This window comes from Macaca nemestrina, chromosome 12 (assembly GCF_043159975.1).
Source record: "Macaca nemestrina isolate mMacNem1 chromosome 12, mMacNem.hap1, whole genome shotgun sequence".
Classification (NCBI taxonomy): domain Eukaryota; kingdom Metazoa; phylum Chordata; class Mammalia; order Primates; family Cercopithecidae; genus Macaca; species Macaca nemestrina.
Genome location: NC_092136.1, coordinates 120,878,768 through 120,891,516, shown reverse-complemented (window position 1 = coordinate 120,891,516; position 12,749 = coordinate 120,878,768). Strand labels below are relative to the sequence as shown.

The 12,749-nt window shown below is 36.7% G+C and overlaps 1 protein-coding gene across 6 annotated transcripts in view; it reads right to left on the bottom strand.

Moving 5' to 3' along the window:
• Positions 1-12,749, bottom strand: part of LOC105476345 (tubulin-specific chaperone cofactor E-like protein) — a 167,740-nt gene that overhangs the window by 141,364 nt on the left and 13,627 nt on the right. For all 6 annotated transcript variants that reach the window (XM_071075728.1, XM_011732169.3, XM_011732166.3 and 3 more), the window contains 2 exons: positions 4,242-4,391; positions 2,407-2,546 (listed from right to left, as the gene is read on the bottom strand). In XM_071075728.1, the coding sequence (XP_070931829.1) occupies positions 2,407-2,546; positions 4,242-4,374 (273 nt within the window). In that variant the 5' untranslated portion in view covers positions 4,375-4,391. The remainder of the gene's footprint in view (positions 1-2,406; positions 2,547-4,241; positions 4,392-12,749) is intronic.

Below are 12,749 nucleotides of genomic sequence, written 5' to 3'. Positions count from 1 at the left end.
GACTGGGATCAACTACAGTTAAGGATAAAGAGGAAATAATAAAGGAATGATGAAAACAAAAATAAATTGGAAAATGGATACCTGAAAGTAACAGCAACAAATATTTACTTGAAAACTGCCTGAAAACAGACAATAGAGCACTTAGGAATATGCAAACTGAGTACAAATACAGTATAAATAAGTATGTGGCCCTTTGGGTACATGTCAATGTGGCTTGAGAAAAATTTAACATAGACCTTTGTCTAAGCAGAGAAAAATGCTGAATTACTTAGTTTACATACTGTGTACTGATCTGTACTATACACATCTTCCTCCTGAGGTAGCAACTATATCACTATTAAACTGTTCCCAGTAATTAGCAAAAGCTTATATACATGGTCAAAGCACAAAACCTTTGTAAAATTTTGTATTTCCAAAGAAACAAATTTGAAGTGCAGACAAAGCATGTGTGGCAATTAAATGTTGCAGAGGACCAAGAAGGCACAATCTGTAATTTGTTAAACAGTAAACTATACAAGTTGTTCAGATAAGTAAATAAATACATATACAAATAGAAGTTATTTCTTAGAATAGCCCTACATATCTGCATATGTTAATAAATCACTCAGAAATAGGTGACATGCATTGCAAAGAATTTTGGTTAAAATCCTAATAAAAGTAGGAAATATAACCAAGAACACAGTTACCAGATTAAACAAGGGCATAAAATAGATAAATATAAGAAAAGCTTACCAAAACTAGGTTATGGATAGGTTTTTCTTAAACAAGAAATCTGTCTTAGAATTTGTATAGCATTCAATATCTACTAAGTGTTTCAATGATTAATTTTATCAGCAAGCCTATCTTATGGATGAGCAAACTAAAGCTCTAAAGGATTAAGTGAATTTCTTAAGATCACAGGAAAAGTTGGAACAAGAGGTCTTGAGCAATTCTTAAAATATAATCATTTAATGATTAACACACTCAACAAACATTTGACTACTTGGTATGCTGGGCTTATGATTTAAAAAAAGATAAAAATCTCCACTTGGAATAAACTCATAGTCTATTAGGAAAACTGTGAAGTAAGCAAGTCATCACACCTGACTGTGATAAATCCTTTCATACTGGTATAGTGTAGGTGCTCTGGGATAATCTGTCTGTGAGACAGCCAGGGAAAATTTCACAGACAAATAGCAACTTGGGCCAAGTCTTGAAGGATAAATAGGAAGTGGCCAGGTAGACAAGAGAAGAAAGACAGCAGTGGGTTCAGAATGAATAAAAGCAAGGAAGCTTTTTATTTCGAGTTTATCATGAGCTGCAAGTAAAAGTATATGGCTAAAGAGGGAGAAAAAGTTCTAGAAATAGCAAAGGGCCATATGATGAACAGCCATGCTTACAGAGTCAGACCTTAGTTTCCAGGCAAAGAAAGGCAACTATAGGCCTTTATGCAGGACAGCGTCATAATCATGCTTCATGTAGTAAAAGGAGTCTGTGGTAGCACTATGGAAGACAGCTTAGCGGAAGCAGAATAAAGCCGGATCCAGGAAAACCCATTAGGAAAGTCTTCCTAAAGTCCCATCAAAAAGTAAGAGCCCAAATTAAGGCAGAAGAATGAACCAAGGAGGAAGAACATTTTAACCTTATTCTTCAGGGTAGCTTCTATCAGGTAATGTTATAAGCAGGTAGTTAATGTTATATATAATAATAAGAGAATGTTACAAAACTGTATTTGTGTACTTTTACAAACTGTGTGTGTAGTTTATAGTTACTCTGAGGTCAACACATCAGTTATGTCAAACCACCCAAGGGATCTGATAACATAAGAAAAGTTGTAAAATATTTGAATAAATTTCAATAACAAAAATAAATATATTTATAATCTCAGTTTCAACAATCAATTTTATGTCAATTTTCAGTAAAATTTACATTACTGAACATTCAGTCAATATTTATATTAAGTAGAAGTAGAGAATGAGCATAGGATGCATAAATTAGTGAAACAGTAGAAAATTTAATGCACTGTTAGCAGTTTAAGCTGACAAAGACTAATGAACCTCTTGATGCCTGAATTTCCTTAGCGATTTTCACCTTGATGAAAAACAAAGTAACAATAACAAAGCTAACAAAAAATCACCATAGACAGAGTCAGTTATTTGCCTCTTTTTTTTTTTAATTAAAGATGGGTTCTTGCTATGTTGCCCAGACTGGTCTTGAATTCCTGGGCTCAAGTGATCCTCCTGCCTCAGCCTCCTTAGCACTGGGATTATAGGCCTTATTTATCTTGACATACAGACATACAGACAATAAGATATACAGACAACAAGAAGCCATACAGACATCACATAAGAACAGAATTTAGAACATATAACATAAACAAGGGTTACTGCTGCTTTTCACCAAAATGTAGCAATATAAAAACTTCACCTCATGCCAGTCTTCGAGTTTGTTGTCAGACAGATCTAGTTCCGACACATGAGCACAGAAGGCAGCAATTTCTTTCTCATCTCCTGCACAGGTTATTCCACAGCTGTTCAACACTAGTACACTTGGGAGGTTGAGGCGATCTGAATGATGGGAGACACAAAATACTTTCCATATCAGCCAAATTCTAGTCTACCTATGTTCAGCCCCCAGGAATTGTCAAGAAACAAAAATCAAACTGTGTGAAATTACACAAGGATCTAGAAAATACAGGATATAATGGGACCAAAGGGTACTGAATTCTAAGAAGAGACACCCAGTTATTGCCCAGGAGGAGCTCAGAAGTACTGCACCAGTACCACCAAAAAAAGTCCTTTAGGCTTTAACTCATAGCAGGATTGTTTATCTCAATTACCAACAACAGAGCCCTCATCCACGCTATCATCTTATCATCTGAAAAAGAGATCCATGAAATTCATGTGTGGACTACCAGTACTTTCTAACAGGTCTCAATTCTTTCTTTTTTAAATTTAGTTCCGAAGTATTCTGGATGGCTCTTTTCTCTCTATCTGATGTGTATCTTTATATTTTGTGCCTCTGAAAATCATCTCAAACCATTAATCTACTAAATCACTTCTGTTAAGTTTATATCATTCAAGAAATCTTCCTCACTTAAGTGGATCCATTCAGAACTCTAATCTCTCTCACTCTTGTCTATCAATTATCTCCATTTCATATCCCTACAGAATTTGTCCCTTATGAAAATTAGCCTTCTTTAAAAATATAACTATAATGGGAGAAAGTGTTTCAGAGTCTTACACTATTCACTGAATTTGGTCAAACCGAGGCAATGACTTTTTGACTACTGCCTGTTTCAAAAACACATGTGTCAATAAAATCACTCTCACAATCTCTACTAAAAAGGATAAACATGAGAATGCAATCACTCTTTTCCCATTTGGTATTAAACAAGGACTCATCAAAGTAATACTTTGTTAATGGAGACCTCAAATTACATGGTTTTCAACTTGCTACTTTCAGCAACATATTTCTCAGAATGGGAATGGATCCCCCTCAAAAAAAATTACCAAGAAATCCACTTCTCTCTGCCATTTCAGGTTACATAGAGATAAAATTATTGTATTTAGAAACAGCAAACACTCAGTAACCTTTGAAAGTAAGAACTAAAACAGTGATTCAATATTAATCCCCCATAATTACAAAAAACTACTTCCAAGAACTCTCAATTGCAACGCTAAGCAAAAAGGCAAGCAAAAATATACCCTGCACATTTCTAGTTACAGATTTTTGATCACATCTAATCCCTCTCCTAGAATGTATCTCATCTCTAACCAAATTCTACATTCTTGAAGGACTAGTTAAAATCTCACAGCTTTGAATCATTTTTTGATCATATTAATTATCTTTTAAATTTCTTTCCCAGTCACTATACCATTCATTTGGCTCAACATAAATTGTCTTGTGTTGATTTACCTTTGTAAATGTGAATGTCTTGTAAACCAATTAGGCTATAAGGTCCTGGAGGGCACAGGCCAGTCCTGTACTGTTTTGTACCCTCTATGTTCCATAAAAGAACATGCGTTTGAGATATTATCACTCAAATTTATTCTTGTCCTACACATGCAACTAAAATATCTCTTAGTCAATCTGGAGGAAAACCAGTCCTGTTATGTTCTTTAGAAAACTGAAATCATAACAAGGAGGAAAGATTATTTGACTGTAATTAAAAATAAATCATTTGCAAACAAGGCAACATTGTGATTTAACATTCTAAGTAAGTTCCACTAAATAAGTGTTTTAGGTCCCATCTTTCTTACCTTTCATAGGAGAGCCCTGAGGTGTGGCTGGGACATGGACTCCCATCCCTGGGCCACGGCGATAAGGAAAATTTTCAGGACTGTATTTTTCACATAATACTTGCATGAAACTTCTTCCACTAGGCTGATCCATCTTTCTTTCTTAAAATGCTACAAGAAACCAAGAAATCATCGAATTATGTATTTACTCACGTAAGAAGTATTTATTGAAAACCAATTACTTATAAAGTACTAGACTAGGCATTACAAGACATATGATACTCGGTCACTGACCCTATAAACATATACTGTGGTGACAGCTTACAATTTAGGGAAGCTACATATACAGACAAATGACAGCAATAACAGTTGAGCATATTATCTGCAATACAGATGAAAAGTATTACAAGATTTAGAAGAGGAGTTGATCACTTTCAAAAAAGGGCAAGGAGAAGGCTTTTGGCTGGTGCATAGGATTCATGTGGATAAGTAATTGGAGAAAGGTCTGAAAAAGAAGGTACAGATTGAACACCAGGCTAAATAGTTTGGATGAATCCTTTAATATCTGTCCCTCAAAATCCATTATCTTCTTCCATAGTCAAAGAACCTTTAACTGGATAACTGTATTTGGGAATGAGTGCTGGCTAAGTTCTAGCTGATGGGATAGAAACCAAGTATTCTGTGGCAGCTTCTAGGAATCATCCTTAAAAGATGACCAGAGTGTGCCATTTGCCCTCCTTCTTTGTTTCTTCCTCCATCTGTTGCCTAGAAAACTGATACCACCAGACAGTGAACCCAAGGAATATACACTAAGAAAAGTGGGACGAAGAGCTGAAAGGGCTTTGCATCGCTGAGGACTTCATGTAACTGAGCTGCCATACTGGTACATATCTCTGGAAATTTCAGTGACAGATAAATAACCTATTTTGCTTAAGCCATTGTTCTTCTCAATTTTTTAGTTACCTATAACTGGACCTACTCCTAAATAATACAAAATGTCATCTTTTTTCGTTCTGAGTTTGGGTAGGGTCCTTTCTGTTTAGCATCAGCTAAGGGTCCAAACATTGAATGACTCCAGCATCTGAGAAGATAAATACTGAGAAGGACTCATGCATACATTAAAACAGGTAATATTAAACAACATGCTAACTTCTGACAACCTGATAACTCATTACTTAAAGGGCTGTCCTATGACCATATTAAATATTAATCAAAATATAGGCAGCTAAAATTGACCTCTGTAATTTCAACTATTAGGTATCAGGCATTTTTTCTAAAATAATCAGAAGGGAGAAGGATATACGTACAAAAGAAGGGATATCATAAGAAAAGGAACGGCAGTCAAAATGTATTATGGTATATATGAGTAAGCACAAAATATCTGATGTTGCCAAAGCAGCCTGCCAATGGTAGACATCATCCGGAGCATCTAAATAGGAACCTCAGAGGAGATCTTGTATACTACATTAGGAGGTTTAATGTTATCCTATAGGAAACAGAAAAAACTGAAAGGTTTTAAGGAAGGGAATACAACAACTAATTTTTAGGGAAAACTCATCCTGGAGCTGGTGAATATGAGGGAAACAAGACTGAAGGTAGGGGGAAGAGTTAGGAAGATACTGCCAGAATACAGCAGACAGATCGTGAGAGCTTGAAGTCATTCAGTGGTAGAATAAATAGAAAGCAGAGGCATATTCATGATCATGTTAAAAAGCAAACTATTCAGAAATTACAGGGACTGAGGGAGAAGGTAAAGTCAAAAATGACTCCCAGGTTTCCAGTTCAGGTGACCAGGTGACTGGTGATACCATTAACTAACAAGAAAGCAGGAACAGAGCCAGTTGTACAGAAGAAAATGATGAACTCCAATTTATACATGTTCAATTTGAAGTGCCTGTGGAATATCCAGGGAAACAATCTGGAGTTGCATGAGAAAAATGAGCTAAAGATGAAGATTTGGACACCATTATGATATACAAAATGTTATGAATAAGAACAATAACACAATAGTCACTGATATTTAAGGGACAGGAAGAAGAAGCTGAGTCATGAAGAAAAAGAAAGAAAACAGCCAGACAGTAGAGTGTTTAGCCAACATTTCAAGAAGCTTTGCTGGGAGTGGAGAAGGAAGATGGGATGATAAGAGAGTAGGGAATCTGGGCAACTGTCAAGATTTTATATCTTAAAATAAGAGAGACCCGAACATGGTTATAGATTACAAGGAAGAAGCCAGTAGCCCTGAAGAGGCTGAAACGTCACTACCCGTACTTTTTCCTAAAAGAAACCAGCAGGAACGAGCACTGAAAAGCTTCTCAGAAGGCTCTTTGGTATTAGCCAGATAATGCTTCAAATTGCTTCCCATTAGTGGTGACATGTTTACTTCACTATAGTTACTGGTTTACTTTTGCTTATATTGTTTAATTATAATGAACGTTAGGTATTTTTCTTATGTGATTATCCTATCTCTACCATTACATTAGAAAGGGGAGTGGAAGTGTGTAATCCTATTTCCTTCAGTACCAATTCATAGCATCAGGCATAGTTTATTATACATGGTAACAGTTTGATAAATGTTGCCAAGTATTAAAATCACTAGCCTCTCAGGTGCTGAGAAGAAAGGGCAGAGAATTCAGGATGAAGGGTAGGTCTAGGCCCCACTCAGGTCTGATTATCTAATAGTTCTGTACCATCAGGCAAGTCAGTGCTATCTCAAATGTCTTCAACTATAAAATAAGGTATTAACATCTCTAGTACCTGGATTACAGGGTTGCTGTAGAGCCCTAAAACATACAAATGCACTATTTGGATTACAGGGCCATTGTAAAGTTCTAAAACATATAAATGTTAATTCTAAGAGGAAGTTGTAGTACAACAGAAAGCACATGGACATAGGAAATTTAAGCTCTTTCCCTAGCTCGGTAAACCACAGGCTAATTACCTAATCTCTCTCTACTTTAATTTTCTCACTTATATATGGTCTAAACCTTCCTCTCAGGTTTGTAATAAGAATTTGAAAACAGTATGAATATAAAAGTGGTTGTTCAACTTGGCTCATTTCCTAGATTACTACCAGGACCATGATCTACTGGACTTTGTGGAAGCAATTTACAAATGCCTAGAACACAGGAGATGCTCACTGAGCACATGCCCAACCACTGAACAAAAATTTTCATGATAAATGGCATCAATGTCATCATGAGTAAAGTGACCTTGAAAATAGAAGGCTGCCCTTTGCTCAAAATTCCCATTTGTAAGCTAAAAGATAGAGTTTGTTTTAGTACAAGACACTTTGTTCTTTCTATCCACACAGTGTTAAGTATTTACATAGCGGCCGCCCTCTATTCCAACACTGAGTGTGTCGAAATTGAACTGTGTTGTGTTCAGCTAGGGCTTTGGGAATTTCAAGTTGAAAAGTTCTTTTTCAATGTAAACTCCTCACCTCCAACAGCAGACAACATAGAGCAGGGACTATGCCACTAGAGACAGGCACCATAGCTATTAAAAAAAAAAAAAAAAAAAAAACCTGTCTCAAGCAGAATGCCAACAGAATTTTTAGAAATTTTTAACGAAAAAGCCAAAGAAGTTACATTGTTATCTTTCATACAATCAGCAGATCAAAAGAATACAAAGTGTGTGGGGAGGGTGAACTGTCACTGTCAAAATAATATCACTGAGTTTAAGCAGCACCTTTTATCTGGAGGCTTCAGAACCACTTAAACTCAAACTTACACAATTCAAGGGCAGTAATCTTACATACAAATTTAAATATAGAGAAACCAAGGGATGGTAGGAAAGACATATTCAAGTTAAAGTGCTAGTAAGCAAGCAAACATGGGAACTTAAAAGCTTTCCCTCATGGTCCCATGTTGTAAGAACTCTTCCAAATAGGATTTTTTTTTAATACTTTTTGTTTTGTTTTGTTTTTGTTTTAAGACTGAAAAGCAACACCAAGCGCCTTCATTGGCCATTTTCCAGGATGCACTATTGGATTAGCTTTCCAGGAATGCAGATGGGCACACATTAATACATAGGTTTTGAATTAGAATATCAAGATTGTGAAATGGATTGGTAATGTAACTCTACTCAAAATCTGTTGGGGCAGTCTGAGGAGGAACAGTAGGTGGGAAAAAAGGCTGAAAACCAAACAGATTGAAAAATGAGGGAATACAGGATGGAAAAAGATCTTTCACTAGAGCCTTTAAAAGGTTTTTGGGGGGTGGGAGGGTAATCTATGACATTTTGGAAATAACAGGTATCAAATTATATCAGACTACCTCTATAGTTGGCAGAGTTCTAATACATTTGTAAAACTGTTCTGAATTGGTGCTGAAAGCCAGAGAGCCAGGGATCTTTGGTGATATTGCTTGCTTCCATTACTAAGTTGTGAAGTAGGCCTGTGAAAATTTCAATTCGTTTGTGCCTCAAGATCCTGACTGTAATATACTCTTGTAAAGTGCTTAGAAAAAGTCAGGATAACGTATGAATTGGAGAATAAGGTGCTCAGTACACTTTTGCCAACTACATTAAAATCAGAACAAAACATCCAGTCACCTAAGTACTCTTAACCACTGTTGAGGTTAAGTACACAAACAATTTGTATTTTATGTTCCCAATAAATGGGTTAGGTAAGAAGCTCAGCACAACTGAAAGTTGTCTGAAGCTCAACACAACAGAAAGTAGGCCATGTCTGACCACTAACACTGGGAAACATATAAGATAGATCCTTTTGTACAGTAAGTATGCAAGGTCAATACTTATTTCACAAAGAAACAACGTAGAGTAGTATAATTCTTAAAGTACAAATACAGCCAGCCTCACTAGCTAATTCCAAAAGATATAAAAAGTACCCCACAGAGTGCCAAAATATACATTTTAAATCTTATAAAAATAGATTTATCTGCTTGTATATGCATAGACTATCTCCGGAGGAATACGAAAGTTTTGCTTTCCAATGTTTACCCTTTTGAACAACTTGAATTCACCATGTGCATACATCATCTTTTTGAAATGTAAAATGTTTTTAAGTAATGTATCTGGAAATGACCTAATAATTTGTCAAAGGGTTTTTAATGTCTTCATTATTATAATATTTCTATTTTTAAAATTCCAAATTGGAATTTGTGTATGTAGAATATAAAATATTAATTTTGAAGAAACTGGGGAGGAAGAAAAGAGAAATAAAATAGATGGCTAAACAGAAATACATAATTTTGTAAAACAGCAACAGCACAGAAAAAGCAAGCAGAAACAAAACATATCCAAGCCTGAGAACCAAACCGCAGTGAAACTAAGAGGAGAGAATGAGATGAAGGTGAGCAGGCTGCCAAGGCCACAGCAGCGTTCTGCCCTTCTTTACCATGGCTTTCACAGGGCTCCACTATGGGGTGCATCAAAGGGCTGGAAGAATACCCTCAGCTTGCACAGTTCCATTTCCTTTGCTAGCCAGTTACCCAAATCTTTCATCCAAATTACCAAAATTTGACCCAAATTATGCTGATTCTGGAGCCATAAGCTAAGGAGATGTGATGCCTTAAGATGGCTGGGAGATTCAGGCCTCCCTGTCACCTCTGATTGTAGAGGTTAAAAAAGGAAAGAGGTGCTTCCTGCAGCAGGAAGCCATTTCTGCAGGTTTCAAGTTACTACAATAGTAGATACTTGGGAACTGATTTGTGCTTTTGAAAAAGAAATCACAATAATTCAAAATATGCATTAATTTAGGATGGGGCTAAATTTTCAAGAAGTTTTCATAGCTTTCACAAAAATGGAGAAAAGGAAAATACTCTCAAGTAGTTTAAAATTACTTTCAGTTATTTGACAAGGACCCATTTGTATTCAACGAATCAATCATATCTATTCATCAGAGAAGTGCAGAAACTACACTCTAAAAGCTACCTGCCAATATTTTGCTACCACTATTTGGAAACAAAACTTCAGGTAAACAATTTGTCAAAGGCTCCACAATTTCACCTTCAGGTTCCTTGGGTCAGATGACATTTCATTCTAGTGATTTGCTATCCACTTGGGTAATTGTTTTCTTCACAAGACAACCTGAGAATGAGAATTTCCTTACCAATTGTTTAGTAAAAATGCAGACAACTAATATATTTCGTTTTCTCTGTCATCTCTTTTCATTTTTATATCTTAACAAATTCTCCCAATTAGGTTTATTTCCCCATTCATTTATTTTTTAAATGTGTGCCTTCATAGAGCTTAGTTTCATTTAGTTCAGTTCAACAAGCATGTAGCAGATGCTAAATCTACACCACACACTATGCTAAGCACTAAAGAAAGTGAGAAGGAATAAAATCCAAACTCTGCCCTCAGGGCATCCACACTCTAGAAGGAGATACATAACACATATCTAAAATAAGCCAGACAAGAAATAGTGAATTAAACATAAGAAGTGATTAACTTTCAGAAGTGTGATCAAGGAAGTAGGTGAATCCTGAGCCATTTTGAAAGATCAAGGTTAGCTGACAAGGTGAGGAATGGCATTCTAGGCACAGGAAACAACAGCACATGAACAACCACAAGAGACCAGAAACAAGGGTTATCAGCTGTACTGCTGAAACATAAAATATGTGTGCTGACAGGCGGGGAAAGGAGATTCAACTGTGGAGGTGACAGTGGTCAGTAAGGTCATGACTGACCTTTCTTGGGCTAGACTTTATCCTGCAAAGATAAAACGAAGAAAAATTCTGAGAGATTACCATGACTACAGTGCAAGGATGAGGGTTATTGATCTTTATGAAGAATACAGAGGTCAAAAATGAGAATTTAAAAATCAGTAAAGGACTGGGCAACTAAGAGTTTGTTTACCTTAGGAGAAGCATTTCCAGTACAGTTAAGGGAAGAGAATCCATAGAATAGGGAGTTCAGTAAATAAGCCGAGAAAAGAGTAGCAATCATACCTTTGAGAGGCTTAAATGAAAGTGGACGAGGTGGGACAGTTGGTGGAAAAAAACAAGTGTTAAGAAAGAGTTTTTTTTGTTTTTTTGTTTTTTTTAAAAGACAAAAGAGAAATGTATTGCCTCTGAATTTGCAGGGAGTGGGGGGAGGTCAGCAAAAACTAAGAAAACGAAGCCACAGGAGGAAAATCTCCTAGCTGTCTTCAAAGAACCTCTCAGGATTGCTACCTTTCTCAATTGTTGCAAGTTTTGTTTTTGTTTTTTGTTTTTTAAACCCATTAAATTTTCACTTTGTGAACTCTTCTTCTAACCTCATCTCCAAAAAGCTTTCTTCTTTTGAACAATTATCCACTGTATCCAAACTCTGCCAGATTCTTAGACAATTTAGGTAGCTGGAATTTTTGTTTTGTTTTCTAAAGCAGTCTTTCTGATCTGCAGCACAAAAGTATCCCCAAAAAGACTAATTTATTCTGGAAAAGCATACGTATATATGTTTTTCCCTCCAAGAAAGATGAAATAAATCAATGAATAAAGGTCTACTAACGAGGTTTATTCTAAATATTTGCTTTTTTTTTTTTTTTCTGAGACGGAGTCTCGCTCTGTCGCCCAGGCTGGAGTGCAGTGGCCGGATCTCAGCTCACTGCAAGCTCCGCCTCCCAGAATATTTGCTTTTAAAAAAATACAACATTTGGTGGGCGCGGTGGCTCACACCTGTAATCCCAGAACTTTGGGAGGCTGAGGCAGGCGGATCACCTGAGGTCAGGAGTTCGAGACCAGCCTGGCCAACACGGCGAAACAGTTTCCATCTCTACTAAATATACAAAAATTAGCCAGGCATGGTGGCACGTGCCTGTAGTCCCAGTTACTTGGGAGGCTGAGGCAGAAGAATCGCTTGAACTCAGGAGGCAGAGGTTGCAGTGAGTCGAGATCATGCCACTGCACCCCAGCCTGGGTGACAGAGCCAGACTCCATCTCAATAATAATAATACTAATAATACTAATAATAATACAATGTTCATTCTGAATTTTTTACAATTTCCAATTGAAAATAAGTAAATAACAACAATGGCAAAACCAGTAACCCCACCATGTAGTTTCCCTTTTTATTAGCTAAGCTAATAATGTAAATAAGTATTATCAAAAGCTTTTCATATCTGAAGCACAAAGCCACATCCACACCAGGAGACTTTAGATTTCACAAGCACATGAAGCCGGAGGATGTACCTCATGGTGTGTATCCTTCCAGACCATTTTTTCCATGCTATGTAAATATATATATATATATATATTTTTTTTTTTTTTTTTTTTTTTTTTTTTTTTTGAGACGGAGTCTCGCTCTGTCGCCGGGGCTGGAGCGCAGTGGCCGGATCTCAGCTCACTGCAAGCTCCGCCTCCCGGGTTTACGCCATTCTCCTGCCTCAGCCTCCTGTGTAGCTGGGACTACAGGCGCCCGCCACCTCGCCCGGCTAGTTTTTTGTATTTTTTTAGTAGAGACGGGGTTTCACCGTGTTCGCCAGGATGGTCTCGATCTCCTGACCTTGTGATCCGCCCATCTCGGCCTCCCAAAGTGCTGGGATTACAGGCTTGAGCCATCAGGCCCGGCCATAAATATATATTTTTT